The sequence below is a fragment of the Haemaphysalis longicornis genome, unplaced genomic scaffold, assembly GCF_048455015.1.
Source record: "Haemaphysalis longicornis isolate Haplotype H1 unplaced genomic scaffold, Haemaphysalis longicornis Haplotype H1 scaffold_3, whole genome shotgun sequence".
Classification (NCBI taxonomy): Eukaryota; Metazoa; Arthropoda; class Arachnida; order Ixodida; family Ixodidae; genus Haemaphysalis; species Haemaphysalis longicornis.
Window position 1 is genome coordinate 154,811,861 of NW_027526335.1, and position 25,522 is coordinate 154,837,382.

The window sequence follows — 25,522 nt, forward strand, 5'->3', positions numbered from 1 at the left end:
ACTTTATATTTCCATTCCTGACAGTGCTGGCTTGTGGCAGAGTGGTTTTGGAGTCTGATTTGATTGATTGTAGGGTTTAACGCGCCAACGCAACGCAGGCGATGAGGCGCGCCGTAGTGGAGGGCTCCGGATTAATTTTGACCACCTGGGGATCTTCATCGTGCGCCGAAATCGCGTGCACACGATGAAGATGCCGTTTTTGCTTTTCGCCTCCATCAGAAAAGCGGCCGCCGCGGCCGGGAATCGAACCCGCAACCTCGTGCTCAGCAGCGCAACGCCTTAGCCACTGAGCCACCGCGGCGGGTGGTTTTGGAGTCTTCCATCGCTGTTTTGCAGTTCACAAGTTCGAATCCCCAATAGTGCTTTCTTTTTTTTCTCAAGTTGATTTGTTTGTTTCTGGGCAATGTTTTCTATACTGAATTCACCATTTTTGCAGTGCAACATTCATTGCTCCACAAGTGTGTTTGCAGAACGCGTGCAGACTGACACCGACGCGCTAGCTCTCGTTGCGTGTTGCCATTATCACCAACTGCTTGCAGGCAGTGGGCACAGCCCCGAATCAGCCGACCCTTGGCCTGGTGCGAGCACGCCTCTTGCAATACAGGCACGAGACAGGCAAGCTCCAAAGATGGGGGAAAAGCGCATGGCATTTGAGCATCTCGGGTGATGTGGCAGGCTTATCTGAGGCATTTTACAGCCGACAACATGACAGAAGCACAGTATGATGATCACTAAGATATCGAGAATGCCCAGCCAGCGATACGCCAAGCATGTCGTTTCACAGAACCGAAACTGGTTTGAAGTCTAATCTTTGAAGGCGGACATTGTCCCATCGCTGTAGCTTCTTGTATGGAAGTCACTGCTTTAGCTGGTGCGGCCGGCACAGACCGCGTATGGTACGTTTACTTCTTTCAAGCTATGTAAAACAAATATCGCCTTATCAACCAGATAAACAATAAGTGTGTTTATCCAATGTAAGCAAAAACAGAAGCTTTACAAATTCACTTCAGTGCCCAGAGAATCTTTTTTTTTCCGACAGGAACTGCACCTGTGTTGCATTCTGCAAAAACAAATGAAGCAGGGCCTGCTTGGGCTTCTGACAATGTCAATGTAATAAGGTTTATTTGCACTAATAAATACAATCAGTATACGTACATATGTACAACCTCCAGACAACACTTTCTGGCAGCTGTCAGCACATCCACACAGTGGAACAGTCTGTCGCTCTCTCCTTAAAAACCCTGAACAGGCTGCGGGCAGGGTACACAAAACTCCCCGCACTTCTTCCAACCAATGCGCTACAAGGTTCTGACTGTCTCGTCGCATGTACACCAACAGCGCAAAATCAACCACACACAAAATGAACGGCCGAGCTGAACTGAACTGTACTTCACGAGTGAAAAAAGATGATAAAAGGTGAAGAGAGAGGATAAGAAAAGGAAGATTTCAGTTACAGCAGGCTCTAAAAGTGGAAATGTTTGCAGCTACTGTTTTCTTAAAAAGAAAAGGACTAAAAAAATATCTCCTTCGTGTGGAATGTTGCTTGTCATTTGTTGAAGTATGCAGAGAAAAAGCAAGCAACTAGCCACGCTTTGCTTTACGAGCTGGTTTACCAAAAGATAAAAATGATAATGTTTGTTGTGCGCTGGCTGGTGGGCCACCTATCTTATCAATGGACTGTAGGGTGGTTCAAGCTCATGACTGCATGCGCGTGTACTACAAGTGCACGCATTATACCAAACTGACCGGCAAACCAGGAGGCGGATTTGAATTCGACACAGGAGTGTTTGCTTGCGCTTGCAATCTAATCTAGTGCTATAAATAGTGGTATTTGGAGAACCTACACACTGGAAGGGTAGGATGTATCCGTTATTGAGAAATTTGTTTCTTTAGGCCCTACTTCAAAATATGGACTAATATGTGCATCTGAAACTTGGGAAAGAGGGAATGCTTCAAACACAAGCCATCAGATTTACGTGAAAACGGCAAAGTGAAAACGTGATAGTGAAACGAAACAGCGCGGAATGTGTGAAATCCAAAACCAGCTACGTATAGTAAAAGCAAACGTTTTGACGGGACAGGGAAAAAGAGAATGAGGAAAGGAAAACAGCTGCTTGATATGTACACTCACTCGCCCTACCTGTTACAGTTTATCACAAGATAAAACTCTCTCTCTTCAGAAGTGCTCTGTCAACGACTAGCTAGGCTTAACCGCGTGTGTGACGCAAAAGATACCGTCTCTATTGTCTCGCCTTTCACAAAATAGGAGCAATGTTGTCTCTAGTTTTCCTCTGGCCTCCAACAATGCCCCCGGACGTTTCCAGCAACTTCAACCCGGAATGGACGTTTGTCAAGAAACAACATAGCGAGCGCACAACATCTGCCCTAGCGAAACAGTATACAAGCAAAGACAAATGCAAGTGTTGTCAACCACCAGTCGAAAGTGGTCCTGTACACATCCCTGTCACGCTGCGCTGAAAAACAGACTGGTCGGTACGCATTTTATTCAACACTGCGTTTACGTAGCAACCTGAGATTCTCCACATTGCGACAGCGATTGTAAAGAAAGCAGTGTTGGAATGTGCTGCTGTAGAACTTTATATTAACCACAAACCTTGCTCCCAGCATTGTAGCGGGCTCCAAAGTATGAGCCCGATGTATTTGACTAAAGTTGTAAGCACGCTGGGAGCACGGTAAAACATTCAGTAGTGGCACTAATTAAAAGAAAAATAGTACTTGGCAAAGGAAGAGATTTTTGTGATTTTCATGAAACGTGCACAGAGCAATTTAAGTGTCCCTCCAAACTGCTGTTCTATTATGCATTTCTAGTTGCCAAAAGAAAAAGAAAAAAGACATGCAACGTCAACTGTTCTCGAAACATGCTTACTGATGCAAGAGCAGTGCTTAAAGTTCAATAAAAGTTGCGGTAAGGACATTCCAGCACTGCGTGAAAATGATACGGCTAAAAGGTGCACAATGCACTCGTAGGAAAAAGACAAATGCGAGTGCAAATGTGCATGTCCTGTTTTTGAATTTGTGACTGTGCATCCAGCTTGAAACCCTGATTTATTTTCCATCCCTGGAAGCCTATGTGGTGGGTCACTTAAAAAGGCAAAGGAAAAAAAAAAAAAACAGAGGGAAGGAAATTCACCATTGCACACTCTCATGACTTGTCCCAACGGTTGCGGCGCTGGTGCAACATTTAAAATGTCCAGTCACGTAAAAACAGCACAATTGAAAGTGAAGCACAGTAGCAAGCAAAGCCACAGTAGCAACACCCGAGTTTCCTGCAATGGTTGCCAGCAAAATGAATCAGCTCAAACTAAAGTTTGTCAAAAGCTTTTTTTGATCACACCATCTAGTCCTGAGCTGTACTGCCTAAAAAAAAAAACGTTAAAAGCATGATGCATGTGGCAAAGATCATCACCAAACTAAAAAAAAAAAAAAACTCCAGTGCAGTTAGAAAAAATATACCGTGGCAACAAGCACCATGGTTTCAGTGACCCTCCCAGGTAGAGGCCTTTTTCCTCGTCAGTTTGGGGGCCTCTGATGGGTACAAAGCTCTTGTGGGAAAAAAACTTGCAGGGATGTTAAAAAGCACCACGCACTAAGTGAAGTTGGTCAGAAAATTTAAAAAAATAAATAAATAAAGAAGACCCCACTGCAGCTAGGGAAAAAAAAAAAAAAAAAAGAACTGAAGGAAGCAGGGTTTGTTCTTGCAAGTAGGGAAGCCGGCTAGGAGCAGGCCTCGAGCCCCCTGGCGATGTCGTCCGAGTTGTAGTCGGTGGCCATGGCAGTGGCGTCGTCATTGTCATTGTCGTTGGGCGGAGCGTCCAGGGAGGCTGGCTTGCGCATCACGGCGGGGACGGAGGAGGAGGGGGCCGGCTGGTCGCGCGACGAGGAGGACCGGGTGCGGCTCCTGTTGTGCCTGCTGCCTCCTGCCGCCAGGGGGGTGTGGGCGTTGGAGGCGCTGCTGGCGCAGGAGAGGGAGCGGTGGCGCGAGGAAGAGGAGGCCTCCCCCTTGCTCAGGTCGTACAGGCTGCAGCTGAAGTAGAGCGAGGAGCTGTCCTGCTGGAAGTACTTGCTCGGGTGGATCTCCTCGGGCGCTGCACACCGCAAGGGAGGAGGGGGAGGGGGAGAGAGGGGAAGTCATCTCTCTTGAGCATCACATCCACGGTGTGACTTCCCCTCCTGACGTGAAGCACACAGACTGCTTCCCAGGTAGATAAAGTGTCGTTTTCTATTTGCACACACAGTTGAGACATCCCTCCAAGCATGGCTGCTGGATTGAACGTTGACCAAGTGGCCAAGAAGGGCTAAACCTGAGGCCTGCTGCGCAGTCCCTTTAGGTGTAAATCACCACTGGCCTGAGAAGTGGTGCGAGCTACTGGCAGGCACCTGCTGTGGCCAACCAGTGCTGCTGACACGGATGAAAAGACTTAGCGCCGTATAGCACTTGGACAACACATCTTGCAATGTTCCACGTTTGGTGGCAAAGAAAAATCCCAGAATTAGGTACAGCCTTGAAACTTCTTTTTTCTACTCAATACAAAGTGTAAAACAATGCAGAAAGAAGATCGCCTTGCATACCCTTTCTCACGGACAGTACGACATGAGGCAGCAGTTGGCTTGCATGGTGACAAAACCCACTTGGCATTCTACACGTTCATTTATTTAGCAGGGTATTCTCGATCACACTGCCCCCCAACCAAATAACCCTGAAAGCTTCACAAGCCTGCCAGAGACATCCCCGAAGTAAAGAGAGATCGGCCACCGCCAGCAGCCATCACTCACTGGCATGCACGACGTCCTCAAAGCGGTAGCTCTCGGGGCAGACCGGCTGGAGGGTCCACGGGTGGCTCTCCACCTCGGGCAGGCGGCAGCGCAGGCCCGGGTCCCGGTGCAGCAGCCACGACAGCAGCTCCCACAGCTCTGCACATCGTTGTCGTGGGTGAAATTAGACCCCCGGAATGGCTTCACCTGGCTTCAACAGAGCACATCGTCTGGCTATGTGCCCCTGACAGCGACAGAGCCATCGTCCCAAGTTGCTGTCCCCACGAGGATGCAAGTTTACGATGGCCCTTGTGGGCTACACGTCTGCCTATAGGTACCAGGCGGCCATGGTATGGCACCACTGTCGCTTCAGCAAACAGCGCCGCCCGTGGAATGCCGGTGGGGGTCAGTGCGGCATACTCATGCCTGGCTTTCTGTCGTTCCGCTGCGCTGTGGCTTGCAAAGCGTAGATAATCACAAGGACTTTTTCAGATGGGTGAATCTTGGAAGGGGAGGAGACCTCTAAGAGGCATGCCATGTGTGTGATTTATGCCCACACTTAGTAATTGCAAATCGCAGAAAACGCTCAATGCACCGAACTACAATGTCGAGCTGGAAGTGCAAGTACGCTGCTTTGTGCAAGTTTTTTACGCTGTATTGTTGCCTGCGTGCAGTTTCGCACATCGAGGAATATATTGCAGCTAAATCAGGGTTCGTACGGGCTTCAAAAGCAAAAATTTTAGGGTTTTCAAGGACTTTCAAGGACCAGAAAACATTTTCAAGGTCCCCATCTTATGTTTTATCTGGGATCATTTATAACTTTTTCAACACAATGCAAAATTCTGTTATTGCCCAATACCTAAGAACATTACTGCACATTTAGATAGGTGCTATGGGTTCATGAATGCTCCCCCAGCTTTATTTTTTGTTTCATAGTTTGTATTTAGAGGTTTTTCTTTTTTTTGGTGTTTTGCTGAGGCTGATTTCAAAACTTATTTAATGTTGCCTGCATCTCCTGCTTTGTCAGCAAGAGTATCAGCTGAAATTAACTCGGCAAGTGTTGCGGCAAGGCAGGATGAACTATGTACACGTCCACCATTTGCACGTAAAAGCAAACGCAGATGGAGCGTATGAGGCACAGCAAACATGCAATGAAAGGCCGTCCACAGACTAGATGGAACATGCAAGATAGAGAACAGAAGCCGGATTTCACGGGATTGTATCGTGACATGAATTCTATTGAGTAATGCTGCTCCCAATGTTGCCTCGTAATAATGAGAATCCACAACTCGTAATTTCACGCAATACACTGAAACTTGATTTTTACAATGTTTCTTTACATTTTCAACACCTAAAATTCACGACAAACACTTTAAATCCTTGTGAAAAGATAGGGCCATTGGTTATCCAGAAAAATCAAAAGTTTTCAAGGACCCTTTAAAAATTCCAGGACTTTTCAGACTTTGAAATTTACACTTCTAAATTCAAGGGTTTTCAAGGGCCTGTGCGAACCTTGTAAATGCTCCTGCAAAGGGCAACCGATCCAAGCGTGCCGTGGTGCTGGCCTTGAAACGGCGTCGTGCACGAGCAAAAGACAAAGTGGGAACCACCTTCTCAGATTTACCTCAAAAGGCTGTCCTCAAGCAACACCACTACATACCCTCATTACTTTCAGAAGAAACATGGGTAATTTCCCAACGATACGTTTACAACAGCCACCGGGAATAGTTTCCAGAATAAGTATCCCATGACAGCAAGAAGTTATTGCTTGACGTAGAAAAGCATTGCTTAATTCCAGTAATAAGACTGGGTTGCTGGCGCTAGTTTGTTCATGGTCTTTGAAGAAACAATTACTGCGTGACTAAGCAAAGAAGCTGCCAAAAAGCTGCCTTTAGTTTCCCAACTGAATGCTTCGGTCATTACAGATGCATTTTCCCACATTCTGCCGCCTACGCTTGAATAAACAGAAACTGTGTTGCTTGCGCTGCACTGTAACCACAGTCCCATAATGTACGAGCAAGCAAAGCCCACGGCATAGAGAAATTTGAGGAAATTTTCAGGATTGCCCATTAATGCATAAAAATGCTTAAACTGTTCTGTTTCACCAACCGTGCATTTTACTGGAAGCATTATAGCATGCCTCAATTCAGACAGCCAATCACATGAAGGACCGTGATAGGAGTCCACTGTGACTTCGTCAGTTCATTCTCAGTTTTTTTGTTTGTTTTTAGACAAACACATGAATGCACACGACTAAGTAAAAGTGTATTTTTATTGATTGCTTTTCCTTATATTTTTATTTTTGTTTTTTAGTTTTTTTTTGCAACGAACGGTGACTGCAAGATTTTTCTCTCAGTGTTCAAATTGGGCGAATTTCACTTCGTTTGGTTACATTTTTTGTTTTTTGTCCAATGATTTACATTTACTGATATAATGATTAAATGTTTTGACAAGGCATTACACGGTTTGCGTTGAGGTACTCGGCAGAGAATTCTCATGCATAAAAAAACCCAGGTGGACCTTAATTAACACTATGCCACATTTTTTAACACCTTGGCAGTCTACCGGTGCCTCCCTTTACTTCACGGAGGCGGTAATATGGAAAGGGTGGGCAAGGGTTTTAAGCTTGGGCTGTGGGGTGGTTGGATTACTTTGATCCTCAATAATATGACTACTGCCAAAGCGGGAATGCCGCTGACGTCACGTACTGTGAACCCACTGGCGTCATGTTGAGACGCACACTGGGACAGTACCCTTTCTAGGCCCTTTCCCATTATCCGCTGCTGCTCCCGTTCGAAAAAGTAGCTGATAACGCAAGCCAGAGCATACAAACGCAGAAAAAAACCTGCGGACATCACAAAATTCTGTAAACCGCTTGTACTCTCCTTCTCTGCCGAATCTCATTCACACCCAAAGCTCGGTCAGCGGAGCGTAAAAAATTGCCTTTCCTCTCTATGCTATCGAGATGTTTGCTGCGCTTGGACAAAGTCACAGCACAGACGATCACAAATTGCTTCATCAAAGCCAAGATTAATGTGATTGTTGGAGGTGAAGTGTGTGAGGAAGAGCATTCGAACCTGGTGGATGTGACTGAAGCATGGACAAACTACACACGAATGGTGGTATGTCAGATGTTGAGCTTGGAAGCTTTTTGTTTGCTGATGGCTACAGAAGAAATGTCGGATGCGGTGCTCATAGACAGCGTTCACGATCGGTCTTGCTGCCGGAGACGGTTCGACAGAGTCAGATGCACCATTTTCCCTGCCTGCCACCAATGAGGTGATGGACGCGGTAGACATCTTGCGCCGTTATGTCGGTGTGCAGGACCACGATGATGCCTTTACGGATTTAGTGTTCTTGGAGCACCGTGTGATGTTTTCGCTTGTACAGAAGTGCCAGGACGTGAGAATCGCCCAGTTTTTTTCTGTTAAATAAAGTATTTCAAAGGTGGGAGTGCCTCAATTTATACTGTTTGCATTTTCATTTCATTCTTGCGCGATTTGTCGCAGTATTCGGCAAAAACTGCATGCAGCGAAAACCTGGATTTAACCACAAATTGCGAACTTTGATCGACTTTGCTACATCCAGGTATCCTCAGTATGTATTTTCTTAGCCACCTGTTATGATCCACAGGGGTTTTTTTCTTCTGAGCCCCAGCAACTTTTTTTCTGCGTGTTAATTTCTTCTCTCTCGTCTGTCAGCCAATCGGTGGAGTGCCCTCCCCCAGCTCCTCCCTAGACTTCACATTTCTTGGACACATGGCTTCAGGTCGTGTTGCATCAAGACTACTTCACCCTGCATGCTCTGATCTCTTCCATGTGCACCGAGGAGGCCTTCCTGGGTCACAAAGCTAGCGGGAACCTCTCGCTAGCGCCAGCAACAGCAGAAGCGATTCATTTGAGAGCGCTGTTCCCCCACCTTTGGAGGTGGCACAGGGTGGCTTGAGGACGGCCGCGATGGTCTCCTCCACGTCGAAGAAGGGGTTCTCGCCAAACACCAGGGTGTACAGGGTCACCCCCAGGGCCCACATCTCCAGCTCGGGACCCGCATATGGATTGCCCTGCAGGACCTGTGTGAGGGGAAAAGGAGGGGAGGAGAGGTGCGAGGCCAGGTGCTTCAATCACACGGCTCTCCACAACAACACAGGAGCCATTTTCCGACCGCGTCCAGGAGAGTTGCATCTTTATGCAGAGCTTACCAATGTTGGACGACAAAATGCACACAGCGCAAGAAAACGGACAGCGTAAAGGACCACAAACAAGTGCCGTTTTGTGGTGCTTTAGTCTGTCTGCCATCTGTTATTTTTTTTTTCTTTGTTTTTTTACGCGGTAAGCATTAAGGTTTACAAAAAAGCCAGAACCCCCTCACACTTTCAGGTTGGATGACAATGTGGGCTGGTGTTCACAAGCTGTATAGCTACCAGTGGGCTAATAATGTTCAGTTCTTCTGAATGTTCAGTAGCAAAATACTTCATTATCCAACATTTGTCCAATATCTGCTTCAACTAGAACGGGCACATTCAAAGCACTCCTAAATTGAGACATTCAGGGCCTTGGTCAGCCCCTTTACTATCACCCTCAGCACTGCCAACATGGCAAAAAAAAAAAAAGAAATACTTACACACTTAGTACACACAAAAAGTATACACTTGGTAATTAATGGCTTTGATTAAAGTTGAGGTATGCCAATCCCCTATTAAAACTTATTTGACCCTTTACAGACCTTTTCTTTCCTGGAGAAGTGAAACAAAATTTCTCTTCCATTTCAACAAACTGAACAGCCTGCTTATTGGGGGCGAATGGGTTTGACCAAAAGCTTTATATTTAGAGTTATGATGACAAAACTGGACAACATAGGTAGTTTTTTCATTCTGATTGTAGATATATAATTTGTTGTTTTTGTGTAAAACGACTACAGTTAAACCTCGTTATAACGAGACTGGCTATAACGAAATAATGGATATAACGAGCAAATCGCAATTCCCCTTGAAAGTCCCCATAGAAACCAATGTATTTAAAACCTCGTTTTAACGAGGTAAAATTTCCCCGTTACGGGATATAACGAACAAATTTCGTGGAGAAATCAAATTTTGAGCTAATTTTACAACAGTGCGCAACGCGGATTTGAGACAGTGCATGACGCGGCAACTGTATTAGCAGTTCAAAACTCCCACCACGCGCGCGAAGCTGGCTGGCGGGCCATGCGGACGCTGCGCCCGCGAAGCCCCCACCCTCCTCTCGCTGCGCACGGCATGCAGACAATGGAGCCCTTCGATTTACAGTGTCGGACTCACTGCGGGCTCCCCGAGAAGCAGTCCGACGTTTGATTTTCCCACGTATCCCTATGGCTTCGGGGAATCCGCGGACTATCCGCGGTGAGCCCGAGAAAAACCCCAATGCACACGGCGCGCGCGGTTGCGTCGCCTTCCCCCCCCCCCTCTTTTCTCTCCTCCCCTGTTCGTATCGCCGCCGTCGCTGCGTAGTATCGCGTAGTTGTGTGTGCGTGGGTTTTGGCACTCTTCAGCCTTGTCTTTTATCGTACCGCCGGCGTGATTCCAACAACGCGAGTGCAACAGGCGGGAAGCGAAAGCGGAAGACTATCACGCTTGAACAGAAGACGGCTATGATAAAAGCCGTCGCATCGGGCGCGGAGGAAGGTAAGGTGCACTCCGTGGTAAGGTGGCAAGAGACACGTGTGGACGAGTACGCTGTCCACCATCCTGAGCAACCGAGAGTCCATCGTCAGCGCTGTTGCACATGGCTTGAAAAGAAGCGCTAAGGACGGCGTCGGAGGCACTAGATGTGGTGGAAGTGCTGCGTCGCTACTTCGGCGCGCATGAGGGCGGCGAAGGTGAACGTAGCGGCCGCAGCTGAGGGAGTCATCGCTCGCATCAGGAAGGTGCATCAATGTCCAATTACGGACTTCTTCGTAGCCAAGTCTGTTTGCAATATGAGTTTTGAACTGCAATAAAGTAGGTTCGTGACTTTTCCTTTTTACCTCTGGAATGTGTTTATTTTACTGACTATCGCTGTGCAGAAGATGCTATTTCGCCCGCTTTTTGTTGCAGGTCTCTACAATGCATAATATTTGCAGTAAATGTCGGCTACGGCTATAACGAAATATTTGCTATAACGAGCAAATTGCGGCACCCCTTCAATTTCGTTATAACGAGGTTTAACTGTACATCCAAATTTATTGGGATTTTTATATTTGATTTTTTGGCAGCTTTTGTAAAAAAAACTGCTGGAGTGATGCAGCTGAACATGGTATCAGTGAAGTGTGCACAAATTAAGGAGTAGAGTGTGCAACACCCTTGTCTATAACACTGAGTTCAACTTCAACTGGTTACCTCTCAAAACTGCGGACTAAAACTTATCACAAAAAACGATGAGGTCAAAGTATATGGTTAAGACTCCAGAATCGCACAATAGTTTTCTTCAAATGCTTCTCGGCCGAGGCAAGATAAGGCTATAAGTACGAAACCTGTGTTATAGACAAGTGTGTTGCCCTCTGTACAACAAGACTAGCAGTATCATTCTATCTGGTCTGTAGCAGAAGTTACGACTGTTTGAAGTTTGGGCATGGAAGGCAAAACCGGTTTTTCAGGTTTGCACCACCCCATACTTAGAGATCTGGCTAGGCTTGGCTAGAAACGTGCAGCCAGGTAGTGCACCCACCTCGGGGCTGCAGTACTCGACGGTGCCGCAGAAGGTGGTGAAGCAGCGGTCGGGCGCCATGAAGGCGGCCGAGCCAAAGTCGATGAGCTTGACCGTGAAGCGCTCGTCCAGGATGATGTTCTCGTCCTTGATGTCCCGGTGCAGGATGTTCAGGCCGTGCAGGTACGACAGCGCGCTCACCACCTGCAGGGGTGGAAACAAGGACGTCCACGTGTTACTACACAGTGCTGGAACATAGTGGAAGCAGTGAAGGGAACGCAAAGACATTGGCAATGCACTACTCCACTAGGTACCCACTGTGGTGGCTCAGTGGCTAAGGCGTTGTGCCACTGAGCACAAGGACGAGGGTTGGATCCTGGCCACAGTGGCCACTTTTCAGGTGGAGGCAAAAAGTGAAAACGCCCGTGTGTGTTGACATCTCGGCACACATTAATGGTCTCCAAGCGGCCAGAGTTAACACACTGACAACTGCATCTTGACTACTGGCCCGTATTACATCACCGCAGCACAAAATTTGAGAGCTTTTTTTGTTAAAGAAGTTTTTTAACGTCTTTCGCAGCTGGAATGTAGCTTGACCCTTTCCAACTGAGCAAAGCCGTACTTTGTCTCTGCGACCCCCTTAAAACCGTCGCTCTGCCCGAGAGGCCAATAGGCAGCAAGCCACAGCAGCAGTGTCTGATGACGGACCTGTCGGAAGAGGTAGGAGGCGAGGGGCTCGTCGAGGCAGGGTGCGCGGTCGATGAACTCGAACAGGTCCATGCCCGCGCCGTGCCGCTCCATGACCATCTGGAAGTGGGAGCTGTTCTCGAACACGTCCAGCACCCGCACCACGCCCGGGTGGGAGAGGGTGGTGAGCAGGCTCACTTCCAGGGGCACCGTGCGCCCCATCAGCTGGTCGTGCACCCAGCTCTCCTCGTACACCTTGCTCTTGCGGATGAACTTGGTGATCACCTGCACGAGGACATTCAAAGAGAGGATTTCGTCAATAAACTCTGGGAACACCTCGAGCGTAGAAAGCCAGGACAGGGACGAGGGAATCGTGGCAGCATTGATTGTGCGTCATTTGCTTGCGCAGGGGCTTGCGAGCAGTAGAATTCAAGCTCGAATCAGTCAGATTCACAGCGGAGATGCTGCTAACAGGCAATGAAAACATACAAACATAGAACAGTAAAATTTGTACTTCAAACCCACAATAACCTTCCTGACAAGGACGCGCAGAGCTAAAAGTGCTTTCCATCTCAGAGCTGCCACAAGGGCAGTGTTCGGCCCCAGAATTAGTGCGAGCCTGTAAGGGGCAGCCACCAAGAAAAGTGAGCAGCTGTTTCAAACATGATTGTCTTCGCAACGGTGCTGAACAAGGCAGGTCGGGACCAACCTTGTGAGTGAACTTTCCCACTGCCCCTTTCGAGGGCCAGAGAGAAGAGCACAAAGAAATGGGGAACGCGGAAATTAAGCACTTACACATACACGCACCAGTTCTGGATCACACCGCTTGGTGGGCAGGTGGTAGGTAAGTGATGGGGACATCTACTGCGCTTCTTTTGGGTCCAACCGAGTACATAGCTCATATGTGACTTTCCGCCACTAACAAGTTACAGAAACACAGACATCTTTTATCACACATCAGTCTTTTTGCAGCACAGAATAACTTTTCCTGAATACCGAGACACAATTGTGGGAAGCAAATCAAAGCTTACCTCAGCAATAAAGGCGAAATTCATTGACATGCTCGCACTTATAACTGCCTCTCCCCGCCCCATGCAGAAATTGGACAAAATGGGGTTATCCCCTTCTGCACTGCCAAGTGGGAAGAATTTTGGTGCTGCATGCAAGCACTACAGGTGCCATAGAGCCCCTTCACAAGAGACCTGTTCCCAGCTCACCAGGAGGCAGTCGGAGTTGCGGTAGGCCATCTTGACGCAGCCATAGGCACCCTTGCCGATCTGCTGCAGGGTTGTGTAGTGGCTGGAGTAGAGGCCACTGGTGTACTCCGACTCACTGGCCACCGACGTGTCGTGCACTGGTGGAGGGGGCACCCCACCCAGCTCCATGGGCTGCGCGGCAGAAAGACGGTACATTCAGCCATGCCAAAAAGTTTGACATCACATGGCTGGTGATACCCCAGGGAGCCATCGCAACAAGAGAATGGATTACTCTGCAAGTTGGCGTGGCAATCTCGAAAATTTCATAGTACACAGAAACACGGACAGGCGAGACAAGGAACACCATATAGTGTTGTGTGGGGTCCCTGTTCTTGTCTGCCTTTGTATGTGTTATGAATTTTGTAAGATTGGTACAACAATCCTGGCCTCCCCTCCCTCTTTCTCTCTTGACACACACACACAAAAAAGGTGTTTCAACAGTCCACCTATTGTCATCATTTTGCCTTGGCTGCTCTTGGTGAGCAGGTAGATGGCATTGCACAGGGAAAGAGAGAAGAAAAGCAAAAAAAAAAAAAACAGTTGATAGACAAGCAGATGTCACCCATGACTTCGAAGTTCCATGCAGTTCAGTGAACCCTTACAAATCTGCTCCTGGTTGAGAGACTAAAACATCACAGCCCAATGTAATCGTAATGGTGCCAGCCCTTACAAATCTGCTCCTGGTTGAGAGACAAAAACACCACAGCCCAAAGTAATTGTAATGGTGGCAGAAATTCTACTTCTGATCCCGTGTATTCCGGGGTACTGCAGGGCTCCGTCTTAGGGCCACTTTTATTTTTTTTATTTATCACAACGACATGTCCTCTGAATCTACTGTGTTGTGTTGTTTTTTTGTGGATGACCGCATTGCATACCTGCCCATTCAATCAAGAACAGATCACACCACCCTAAATTAATGCTTATCAGTCATTACAGCATGGTGTAACTCCTGTAAAATGAGCCTCAACATAGCTAAGTGCGTCAAGATGACCATAACATCTAAAAAAAAAAACGCTTGGAATTCACGTACACATTAAACAACACTGCTATAACAACCATTAACCTTGGACTGACAATCACATCTAGTCTGAGCTGGAAAACGCATATCGAAGGTGTAACAGCACTACGGCGATTGTGGTTCTTAAGGCATCGCATCAGACACTGTACCAGCAAAACAAAACTAGTCGCTTACACCCCATTGGTGCGCCCATTGTTGGAATATACTGACGATGTATGGGATCCTCACAAACAGAAAAACAGTAGCTTGAACGAATCCAAAATAAATCCCTGCGATTTATTTACCACGCATACAGGAGACAGATTACAGTCACTGAAGTCCGCAATACTTCCCGCATTACAGTCCCATAGAAAGCTACATCATATAAAATTCCTGTATAACAGTCAACGGACACTCGGGACTTCCCTTTCACACTTACACGCAGTACAATACATAATGAAAAACTCGGAATAAGCATGGTAAAACTATAGTAACGCCGCTTACAAAAACAAATTCTCGGCGATATTATTTCTTTCCACAAACGATTTCCGATTGGAATGAACTACCCCATGACGCAACCAGCATTGAGGCACCTGACGAATTCTTATCAGCTGTGACTGCCTGTTTGTACTTGTCTGGTCACACGTGCAGATTTCATTCTTCCTCTTATCATGCTTTACCATTTCGTGTTGTGAACAAAACCTGGATTGTATTTTGACACCACTCTTGTGGTTCTCCTGTAACCCGAGTAAATACATGTCCCACGCAAGCCTGTTACGTGGTCATTTTATTTTGATCGTAGTTCTGTACCGTGAACTGTACTGTGTTACGTCGCTGCAAGCGTGCAAGTATACATATCACTCCTGCTTTGGCCACCAAGAGGTGGCTGGCAGTATGTATTAAATAAAATAAATAATAAAAAAATGCCACCACTAGAATTTTGCGTGACATGGCACTACTCGAGGAAACCTGCTAGCAGCTTTCCCTCACAGTAAGCGTAGGCTGCTCTACCAAGCCATCTGCACAGTCTTACTCTGCGCAGACTGCATGGTGGCCTGCCCTGCACAAACTGGGTTTTTTTCCCTTGCATTATTGGCTGAGTGCATTAGGCCTTTGATAAGTGTGCCAACTGCAACCAGCATGTCCTTTTTCTTCTTATTCATTCATAATTACAACATTAACAAAAATTTTAGCCATAAAAGATAACCTGCAGCACCACTGATAGCAAAATGGGCATCACAAAAATAAAACAAAAAAAAAAGCAAACATTTCTCACTGACACCAATAGCCAATATTGTAGCCAAGGTTCAACAAACTTCAACCTTGCTTAACACTTTTCTGCCATCATGTACAACTACCGATTGGCAATATTCACTCAAAAAAGCACCATATTTGCACAATTCTAACGCACCCCCGATTTTAACGCACAGGTAAGTTTAAGTAGGCAAATTAGGAAAAATTAAAGCCGTTCGACGCAACATGAAAGCTGTCAGAAGTGCAGAGCAGTGATTCGCCATAATAAGCTGTAGCGCCGTTATCCACTCACTGCTACCACCCAATGAAATTCAAATTTCCCGCCTCCGTAGTGCTCGCACGCCCCCTGCCTGAAACTGCGCCAGTGGGAGTTCTGTTCTCTTTGTGCTTGCTTTTCCTCCCGCACATGCCGACGTTGCACTGCCACTTTTTTTTCGCTTACTATCGTAAAACCCAGCCCAACGAGCCTTCGTAACTAAATGAACGTGGACGCCGCCGGTTAACTGCGTACATTTTGCCTGAAATGTAGCTGAAGTTTTCTTTGCGCTAAGCAACGGGGAGACGTATGACAAGCACCAGAGGCTCACGGGTTTTGAACGCTTATGACTACACAAACTGCTTGGCTTTTGAAGCCTCTGGGTTACGCCACGACGACGGTACGCCATGTGGCTCTACTTGGGTCTAGCGAGCGAGTTAGGATGACATAACCACTCTGCACTTAAAAGAATTCTGCACTGGAATCGTGCAAATATGGTACGCAACCCCCGCCCTGTTCCCATCTCTCTCCCCGTCGGCATTACAGTGCCAGCCCTGGGGGCAAGAAAAGAAGCCCAGTGGGTGCTCACGTGGTCGACGGAGTGGCCCTCCCGCAGCGAGCCCTCGGTGGCGCTGTCGGAGCCCAGGGAGGAGGAGGTTCCCCCTCCGAGGGTGAGCGAGCGCAGCGGCGAGGAGGGCGTCGGGTACTGGGGCGGCAGGGGGCAGGCCCCCTCGGCCTCCAGGTCCCGGGACACCCAGAGGCAGTAGATGGACGACCCCTCCTCCAGGTCCACCCGCCGGATCTGGTACACGATGGCTGCACACACGCAGAGATGGAGGGAGAGAAATGGAGGGGGAAGGGTGAGGGCACGGGAGAAGCTCTCTCTCAGGGAGGTGTAAAGTGGATGCAGTGGCAATATAAAACGGTTTAGGTCACGCCGTATCTATGCAAAGGGTGCATACCAATTTCCCCTTTAGACAGCTTCGTTACCATCCTAGTAGACAGCCCACCATATTAAGGGCCATTCCAATTCAAATGGTGTTGTCAATGCACACTGCTTCACAGAGACAACAATGAAGACAACAATGGCGCAGACTGCCGACCTGTCTAAACTGGGGGGGGGGGGGGGGGGGGGGGGAAAGGACACCGGCACCCCCTTTTTGAACCAACCGAGTACGTCAAGAAAGGACCAGCCGTGTACACCAAACGCCCCGACTGGACCACTCACCGATGTGCGAGCCATCCCGGTGCCTGCCCAGGCCCGTGTAGGAGCCCTCGGCAATGCTCAGGAGGGAGTCGCAGCTGCGGAACGTTTTGAGTTCCGCCTGCAGCGCCCGCTCGTTCACCACCTCGTCAGCTTCCGCCCCCGACGCACTGGACAGGCGGGAGTCTCGATGCCGACCTGCCGCCTCCTGGGTGTTCTCTTCTGAGCTGTGCATCGTGCTGGACGTCATCGTCGATGTCGAGTGGAAGCTGTCCGACGTCGGCAGCTTCGTTTCACCTGCACAACAACGGATTGGGGTTGTCGGTGTGACCGAGGAGGCTATCGCAGAGCAAGTTAAGGAGGGGACACGGCTCTTCAAACAATTTCTTTTAATTTTTAAGCGCACACTGTGAAACTTGCCAGCCTTGCTGCTTTTTTCCCCCCACTGATTTCAGATATGGCATTATTTTTTGAGCCAGTCAATTAGTCCCCAAGATAATTGGAGATGATCAGCCATTTTTGGAGGAACAATGGGCAAAACAGTGCTACTCGTAAAACTGTGATCTTTACATTTTCCAATACTGTGAACCCTGGTGAATGCAGTAAGGAAAGCAGTTTTTTGATGCACCGCTTGGAACTAACTTTACAGCTCATTAAACTTTGGTGTTTGAAATGGGCACTCAAAATGGCTCCTTGCCACTAGATGGTGCTAGCAGTCTAGCTAGCAGGAGATTTGTTTTCTTATTTCAGTACAGAAGTGACATATCCCTAAAACAAGCAAACTAGGCCGTTCTGAACGTCGATATGTATTTGTAGAGCTTCTCGTATTGGTGCACGATGGTTTTTAAGTACGTGGGTCATGCAGTAGTAACTGCCATGGGAACTTTAACAGGCGAGTCCCCCTTAACCGTCAGCCCCCTCAGGGAGCTTTTTATGCGGCATAACAGCAGTCCCGAAACTGGAATCAATTTTCTAGGGCTGGCAAGGGCCTCCACCACTGAAAAAGGCTGCATTAATGATAAAAAAAGGAGCACCTCGGTCCATGTACCTATGCAAAAAAGACAGAAAGACGGAATTTGGACGGCACAACAGCGATACATAGCTGTGATACTGCCTGATCTGGCCGTCTCAGAATGTCGTTCAAAGACAATTAATAGGTTATTTTCCCTAAAACAGATTTTGCAAGGCCAGATAGTCTAGATAGTCAACAGCCAGATAGTCTAGATAGGCCAGATAGTCAACTGAAATATTAAATAAATTGGGAGAAAAATTAAACTTCGACACCAGTGAACTTGCGTTTAAAAAACAGGTCAAGAAGTGTTACTTACGCAAAATGCTTGCAATACTGATATATAATTAACAATTTAAAGTATATGTCTACATGTTCCCCTAAAGATAGAAATTAAAAACCATTACAACATTCATACGTAATTGTGACATATTAGTGTAACTGATGAAATTTCATGCATACGAATTACTGCGTTTATTGTACACTGATTCTTCTGTGAATTTTAGACCTATGCTTTGTATAATACATAGGAAATGTAGTACAGTCTAATCCCGCTACAACGAAGTCCGCTTCAACGAAATTTACGCTTCAACGAAATATTTCCAATTCCCCGTCAGCTAGCCGTAGAAGTCAATGCAACAAAGTCCTCGCCACAACGAACCATTTGTCTGGCTTGCTTTCGCTTCAACGAAATTTCCGAAATAAAATAAGCATAGCGCCAGCTATGTGTAACTTTTTATAGATTCAGGACGCTTAGTTTCACCGAAAACATGCGCGGTGTGCCTACACCGCCACCCAAAAAAAAAAAAAAAAAAAAAAAGTCATAGGCGGACACCATTGTTTGCTGGTGATAACGATGTGGCTGGCCGTCTTTACATGAGGCACAGGCCCGGTTCGCCAAGCCGGAGCTACAGCCAATCTGTATCCAAGTGAAATCGCATGAATGTGCTCCGCTGCTGGCGCAGCGCCGTCATGTATGCGTTGTAACTCGTGAGCAGCTGTCCTTGCCGTTTTCCTTCTACCATTCTTCATAGCCAAGAGCAAAAATCATGTTTGCGTGTTTGGTCTTGAAGCCAAGTCATCCTATCTTAGTCGCGAGCGCACGGTCATGTTTAATGCAAGCGCGCACGTCTTGCCTGCCAAGGTCAGTACCGTATAAACCGGATTATAGGTCGACCCGGTATATAGGTCGACCCCCTACCTTGAGGTGGGAAAAGGTGACAAAAAAAAAATTCGGCACAGAAGCGCACTCACAATGTCTATATTTATTTTCGACGCCCGTCCGTCACTGCCACTCACTATGCCTGCCGAAGTCACTCATCCGAGCTCTCAGAGTCGTCCAGGATGACTGCTTCGCACTGTCATCTTCCATGCCATCAGGCGCGTTGCTGATGGAGCACTTCCTAAACGCTCGTGTAACCATGTTGTCGGGCAGCGACTGCCCAGAGAAGGACACCCAGCTTGACACGATCGCAACCGGCCCGTATAGGTCTTTTTGTTGTCGCCGGCTATCCACTCATTGTACAGTTCGCGGAGCCCGTCCGCGTATGGCCTCCAGAGCGATCGTGAGCGAAGTTCCCGGACGAAGTCCGCCACTTCGTTCTCCAACTCGGGGTGCACCGCTTGACGTCCACGGAACGATCGTTTTCGGGGGTTGTACGCGCACAGTTTAGTTTTCTGGCTCCGCCAGTACCGCACACTTTTCTCCGAAACGCCTAACTGGCGTTGCACCGCCATATTCCCATTCTGCTCGGTGACTCAATCGCCGTCAGCTTAAACGCCGCGGTGAACTGGCGTCGACTGCCGCCACTCATCTCGGAACAGAGACGTACAGAAATGTACGAACGTACGCACAATAAACGAGTAAAAGACTAAAAATTAGAGAAAAGCGAAATCAAATAAAGGCCTGATAGTGCGTGAGAGCAGTCCGACACGAATGGCGATGGCGACGGACTGCGCTTGCACATTGTTGCCAGACAACGATTTACATTCTGCCAATGACCACTATATAAGACGAGGGGTGACTTTTGTGCGGATTTTTTTGGAAAAAAACTTGACCTATATTCCGGTTTATACGGTAGCTGCAGTGCCCTGTCAGAGGATAAGATAACGGCACTGCTCCTGCCACAAGCGAGAGGGGGGCTTCCCACGGCCTAGCAGCTATCTGCAAGTTATCAGCTCGGTGGGCACGCCTTGTTGTGCAGCAATACGTGTTGTGCCTGCATTTCTTCACCCCCATCCGTAATGCGTTCTTTGCGTGCAGTGAACACAAATAACCATTGGTATGTTTGTTATCCGAATAAACATGACGTTATTGCGCGTCACTCCTTTTTCTAAACATTGTTTTTTTTGCTGCCAATGATGCGGAAACATACGGGGCTATTTTTCGGGCTCTTCTGTGCTGTGTTGGGGCGGATTTCGCCTCAACGAATTTTCGCTTCAACGAAATTTTTCGCGCGTCCCGTCAGTTTCGTTGTAGCGGGAGTCGACTGTAGTGACTTTGCTTTGTGCTATTTCTCTATTACATTGTGCTGTTATGCTTAAATTTGTGCACAGACGTGTTGTTATGTACGCTGTAAATCGGGTGGCTGAGGCCCCTGTCAGGCCACGTCCGCCTTTAGAAATAAAAATCAAATACTAAAATTTGAAATTTGAATGTTTACAGATGCCAGCACTGTATTCAGGTCAAAGTAAATTTCAAGAAGTAAAATATTAACACAAACCTGCATGCACATGCGCACACAAGTGCACGACATTGACACAAGCCATAGAAAATGCATTGTTACGCAACCAATAATTGTAAACTGGGTCAGGGATCGGTTTTCCCCACTTTCTTCCTTTCTTTCAATCCAAAATGATGAAGCACTTCCCCCATGCCCTCATCAGCATTCTCAGCTGCTGGCTTTCCTTTCTGAGTTCAATCAGCATAGGCCCCCATTCTATCAGGCTGCTACCCAAGGTTCCTTCTTGCACTCTACACTTTTCCAAACAAACAACACAGACTGCACCAATTCCCAACAAACAGCCCGGCATTGCTCTTGGCAACTGCACGAGAACACGGCAAATCGAGTGAGAATGCCATTACAGGGTTCGTACGGGCTACAAAAGCAAAAGTTCAAGGGTTTTCAAGGACTTTCAAGGACCAGAAAACACATTTTCAAGGTCCCCATCTTATGTTTTATCTGGGATTATTTATCATTTTCAAGGTCCCCATCTTATGTTTTATCTGGGATTATTTATAACTTTCTCAACACAATGCAAAATTTTGTTATTGCCCAATACCTAAGAACATTAACACCCATTTAGATAGGCGCTATGGGTTCATGAATGCTCCCCCAGCTTTATTTTTTATTTCATAGTTTGTATTTAGAGGTTTTTCTTTTTTCTTGGTGTTTTGCTGAGGCTGCTTGATTTCAAAACTTAGTTAATGTTGCCTGCATCTCCTGCTTTGTCAGCAAGAGTATCAGCTGAAATTAACTCAGCAAGTGTTGCTGCAAGGCAGGATGAACTATGTACACGTCCACCATTTGCACGTAAAAGCAAACGCAGATGGAGCGTATAAGGCACAGCAAACATGCAATGAAAGGCCGTCCACAGACTATAGATGGAACAAGCAAGATAGAGAACAGAAGCCGGCTTTCACGGGATTGTATCGCGACATGAATTCTATTGAGGAATGCTGCTCCCAATGTTGCCTCGTAATAATGAGAATCCACAACTCGTAATTTCACACTGAAACTTGATTGTTACAATGTTTCTTTACATTTTTAACACCTAGAATTCACGACAAACACTTTAAATTCTTGTGAAAAGATAGGGCCCTTGGTTATCTCCAGAAAAATCAAGGATTTTCAAGGACCCTTTAAAAATTCCAAGACTTTCCAGGCCTTGAAATTTACACTTCTAAATTCAAGGGTTTTCAAGGACCTGTGCGAACCCTGCATTAGTTTAGCGCAACACGAGAATACTAAATGACATTTACACAAACGGCGTTTGGTGAGTGAATGAGTTTGGGCAGCCCATTTGCATGAGCTTCGAAGCAAATGATTAGCCTTGGCAGCAGCGTTCCGTCACAACACGCAAGTTTCATAATGAGCTCTAGACCACCACATCTATAACCTGTGAATCAATATTTCTGGCTGCACATAGTTCCATGTGGAAAAAAAAAGTAAACGACACTTTTGCAAAGCTTCACAATGTTTGTTGCCAGCCAGATAGATTTTTTTTACATGTGAATGACACCTAAGAGAGAGTTACCTTTTTTTCATTTCAAAACCAAATGTGTTTCAGTTTAAAAAAGCAACAGCTTTAAAAACATCATGGATGCATGTACAGCCACGATCAAAAGTTTACGGACCAGGGAAATGGCAATTTTAGGTTATTTCTCTTCCTATAGCAGCCCGACAAACTGTCGAATGCATGCGAGATGTCATATACTGAACTAATGAAAACTACCACACATAGTACTCCGGGCTGCTGTGCTGCAGAGGAATAACTCAAAATTGCTGCTTCCATGGTCCTCAAACTTCTGCTCTTGGGTGTACTTTATTATCTTGCGATTCCCAATCATCACTGCTATCATTATCCAGTGACATTTCTTTGCCGTTTAGACCCAACACAGGCAAAGGGGATGTCTTTTTCTTTTTTACAGCCAATGTCGTTCGCTTTCAATGGCATCAGATTTGCTGTGTGACAGGGGTACAACGGAGTCCCTTCTTGCCCAAAACTCACCCAGTGGCAAGAGGTAGTTCTCGGCCTCCTCCTCCTCTTCTTCAGCGAGGTCCCGAAGCGAGTGCGTCGTCGTCAGCGCAGCCGCCGCCTCCTCTTCCGCACTGGAGCCCAGCCGCTGCTGCTTGGCAGCCGACACCGAGGAGCACATGTCCCCATCTCCCCGGAGGTGAGAGCCGGCCAGGACGTCAGCGCTCAGGGAGTTCTGCGATCCAGGGCACGATAAATTGGCAGCTAAGATTAGGTGCACACCGCATATCATGCCCGCTTTTCTTTTGCTATCAGTTAGTCACGTGATTTACGCGTATTTTGAGCTGCTGTACATTATCACCATCATCGTCAGTCTACTTAGGTCCACTGGAGGACGAAGGCCTCTCCAAGTGACCTCCAACCGCTCCTGTCCTGCGCTTCTCGGGCCCAGTCTTTGCCGCCGAGCTTCTTTATTTCATCCCTTCATCGAGTTATTAGCCTTCCCCTTCTTCTAGACACATCTCTTGGTATCCAACTCTGTTACCCTAATTGTCCACCGGTTGCCATTTCACCCAACTACAAGGCTATCTCAAGTCCCATTTCTTTTTCTTCATTTGGGGAGCTGCTACTAGAACATCCTGATGAAGAGTACCGTTCGGTGCACCAAATGCAAAGCCATTCTTAAAGGAGCCATGAAGACAAAATACAAGTTCGGTTTATTTTCTTAGAAAGACTGCTTAGTCCCGATAACAATGATACCAATATAATCGCAATCATCGAACAAATAACGGAGATATTAAAGAAAACGTGTGAAGCAGTCGCGACCCCCTAGCCAATTTCCCGCAACTTTTCTATGACGTCACGGAACCTTGTTTGTGCGATTGGCGGCCGCCTAACTGACCTATCGCGACGACACATGGCTGGACGTCTGTAATGGGGCCTCTAGTTCCATTTGACCGCATCACTTGAATGCTAACCTGCAGTTAACGCACTGAAAATTATGTTTTATTGTTGGCCCGTATGACGCCATTCCTGCTCATAACACGTCACTGTGGCGCAAAATTTGAAAGTTTTTAAATACTTTTTGCTTTTTTTCGTTAGAAAAACATCTTTTGGGGCTGTAATGGAGCTGAGTGAGATACTGAATCCTAGTTCTTTCAAATTAAACCAAGTTGTATTTTCTCTTCATGGCTCCTTTAAGACCCCGATTGCGGTCGTGACAACCGCTTTCTGTGTTGAAGTTCACACACTGTTGCGTGTGCTGTAATAAAAAGCAATAGCCAGTTTTATTCTCAATGCAGCGTTCATCGTTGCTACTACTTGAAGTGTTCACTCCAAATTAATTTGAAGGAAACCTTAATTCGCTCTGACCTCACTTTTTCGTGACCACAGAAAAATGGCTGATTTTGAACTCCTTCAGAAAACTTTTTTTTTTCTCTCTGAGCTACTGGACACATTTAGCATTGCTATGCATGAAATTGTAGCTTATAATAAGATTGCTCTGAAACAGGATGCCATTTTCGCCCGACTCGTTGCTACCTTGGGCTCAAATTTATCTCACGATGCCGTCTACCCACGCGAAAGGTAAACGAACTGCAACGAAACTGAAAAAGAAGTTCCCAATGAACACAACACGCCAGATGGCGCGAGTTGTCCGAATAACGCCGTTTTTAGTTTTTGCAGGAAGTTTGAAAATCATCGTTGATCCATGAACGATGGATGGCCTATGGCGTGGTTACGAAAGATTTAACGAAAGAAGAAATGACTGGAAATGCCATGTGCATTGCTGTACATGTATCATTGCCACAACTCACTGGGTGTGGAAAAGGATTTGGAACCAATGAAATCTTTCATAATGTACAGTTCAGCGCAAAAATAGACAGGGACTATTTTCGCTCTTATGTTCACTCTAGCACTCTTGTGTTGTGTCTTTTCTAGTCCCTGCCTATTTTTGCACTGAACTGTACATTATGGAATACCAACCAGGCCAGTAAATTACATTAAGAAATCTTCCACTCATCCATAAACTGCACGCAACAATCAAAACAGCTGATGCAAAACAGTGCATACAGCAGCAGTGCTGTTAACATTTGTAACATTCAATTAAGGGGGGACACGGCTTTCAACTTCGGAAAAATGACCAAAACATCGTTTTTTTGAAACCCGCATATTCGGCTTCTATGTTTCCTATTCTGTGCGTCTGCAAAGTTTTTACGCTGAAAAGCGTCGCAAAGTGGCATAAAAAAATACTTTTGTCAGGCGCGGTGACAAACTATCAGCGCAAAAGGGCGAAAAAACGGCAATTTTCGGAGCGCTCTATCTCCGCAACGGTGCCACCGGGCGCGGCCATTTTGATATGGTTAGATCGGCCGAGCGATCGTTTTTCCGGTTCCGCTCGTCTCTTTTATCTTCGTTCATTCACAAACGCACAAACGGCAGAAAAGAAACGACGCACAAACGAAGCTAGAAATAAATGCTGAAGCACTATTGGTCCTCCGGTCGGGGTGCAGAACGTCGACCCTCCTGATTGGATGTCGCGGGCGCAACGCAAGATGGCGGCCGCCTGAGCTGCGTAGCGAGCGGATTGAGTTCATTTTCGCCGCTTCGCTTGGCCGAGTTTCTGTTCAATCTGTGGTATTCAACACGGACGTTATCGCGATGGGAATGCCAGAGATAACGAGCCAGATTACGGGAAGTTGTGTGGCTCGAAAGGCGGAGGTCATCGAACGCTT

The 25,522-nt window shown here is 46.9% G+C and overlaps 1 protein-coding gene across 2 annotated transcripts in view; it reads right to left on the bottom strand.

The window, feature by feature from the left end:
* Positions 1–1,103: 1,103 nt before the first annotated feature.
* Positions 1,104–25,522, bottom strand: part of Pask (PAS domain containing serine/threonine kinase) — a 91,235-nt gene continuing 66,816 nt past the window's right edge. For both annotated transcript variants that reach the window (XM_077704257.1, XM_077704258.1), the window contains 9 exons: positions 22,824–23,025; positions 17,108–17,380; positions 16,469–16,695; positions 13,334–13,504; positions 12,138–12,401; positions 11,451–11,633; positions 8,692–8,842; positions 4,795–4,932; positions 1,104–4,106 (listed from right to left, as the gene is read on the bottom strand). In XM_077704257.1, coding sequence (XP_077560383.1) covers positions 3,736–4,106; positions 4,795–4,932; positions 8,692–8,842; positions 11,451–11,633; positions 12,138–12,401; positions 13,334–13,504; positions 16,469–16,695; positions 17,108–17,380; positions 22,824–23,025 — 1,980 coding nt within the window. In that variant the 3' untranslated portion in view covers positions 1,104–3,735. The remainder of the gene's footprint in view (positions 4,107–4,794; positions 4,933–8,691; positions 8,843–11,450; positions 11,634–12,137; positions 12,402–13,333; positions 13,505–16,468; positions 16,696–17,107; positions 17,381–22,823; positions 23,026–25,522) is intronic.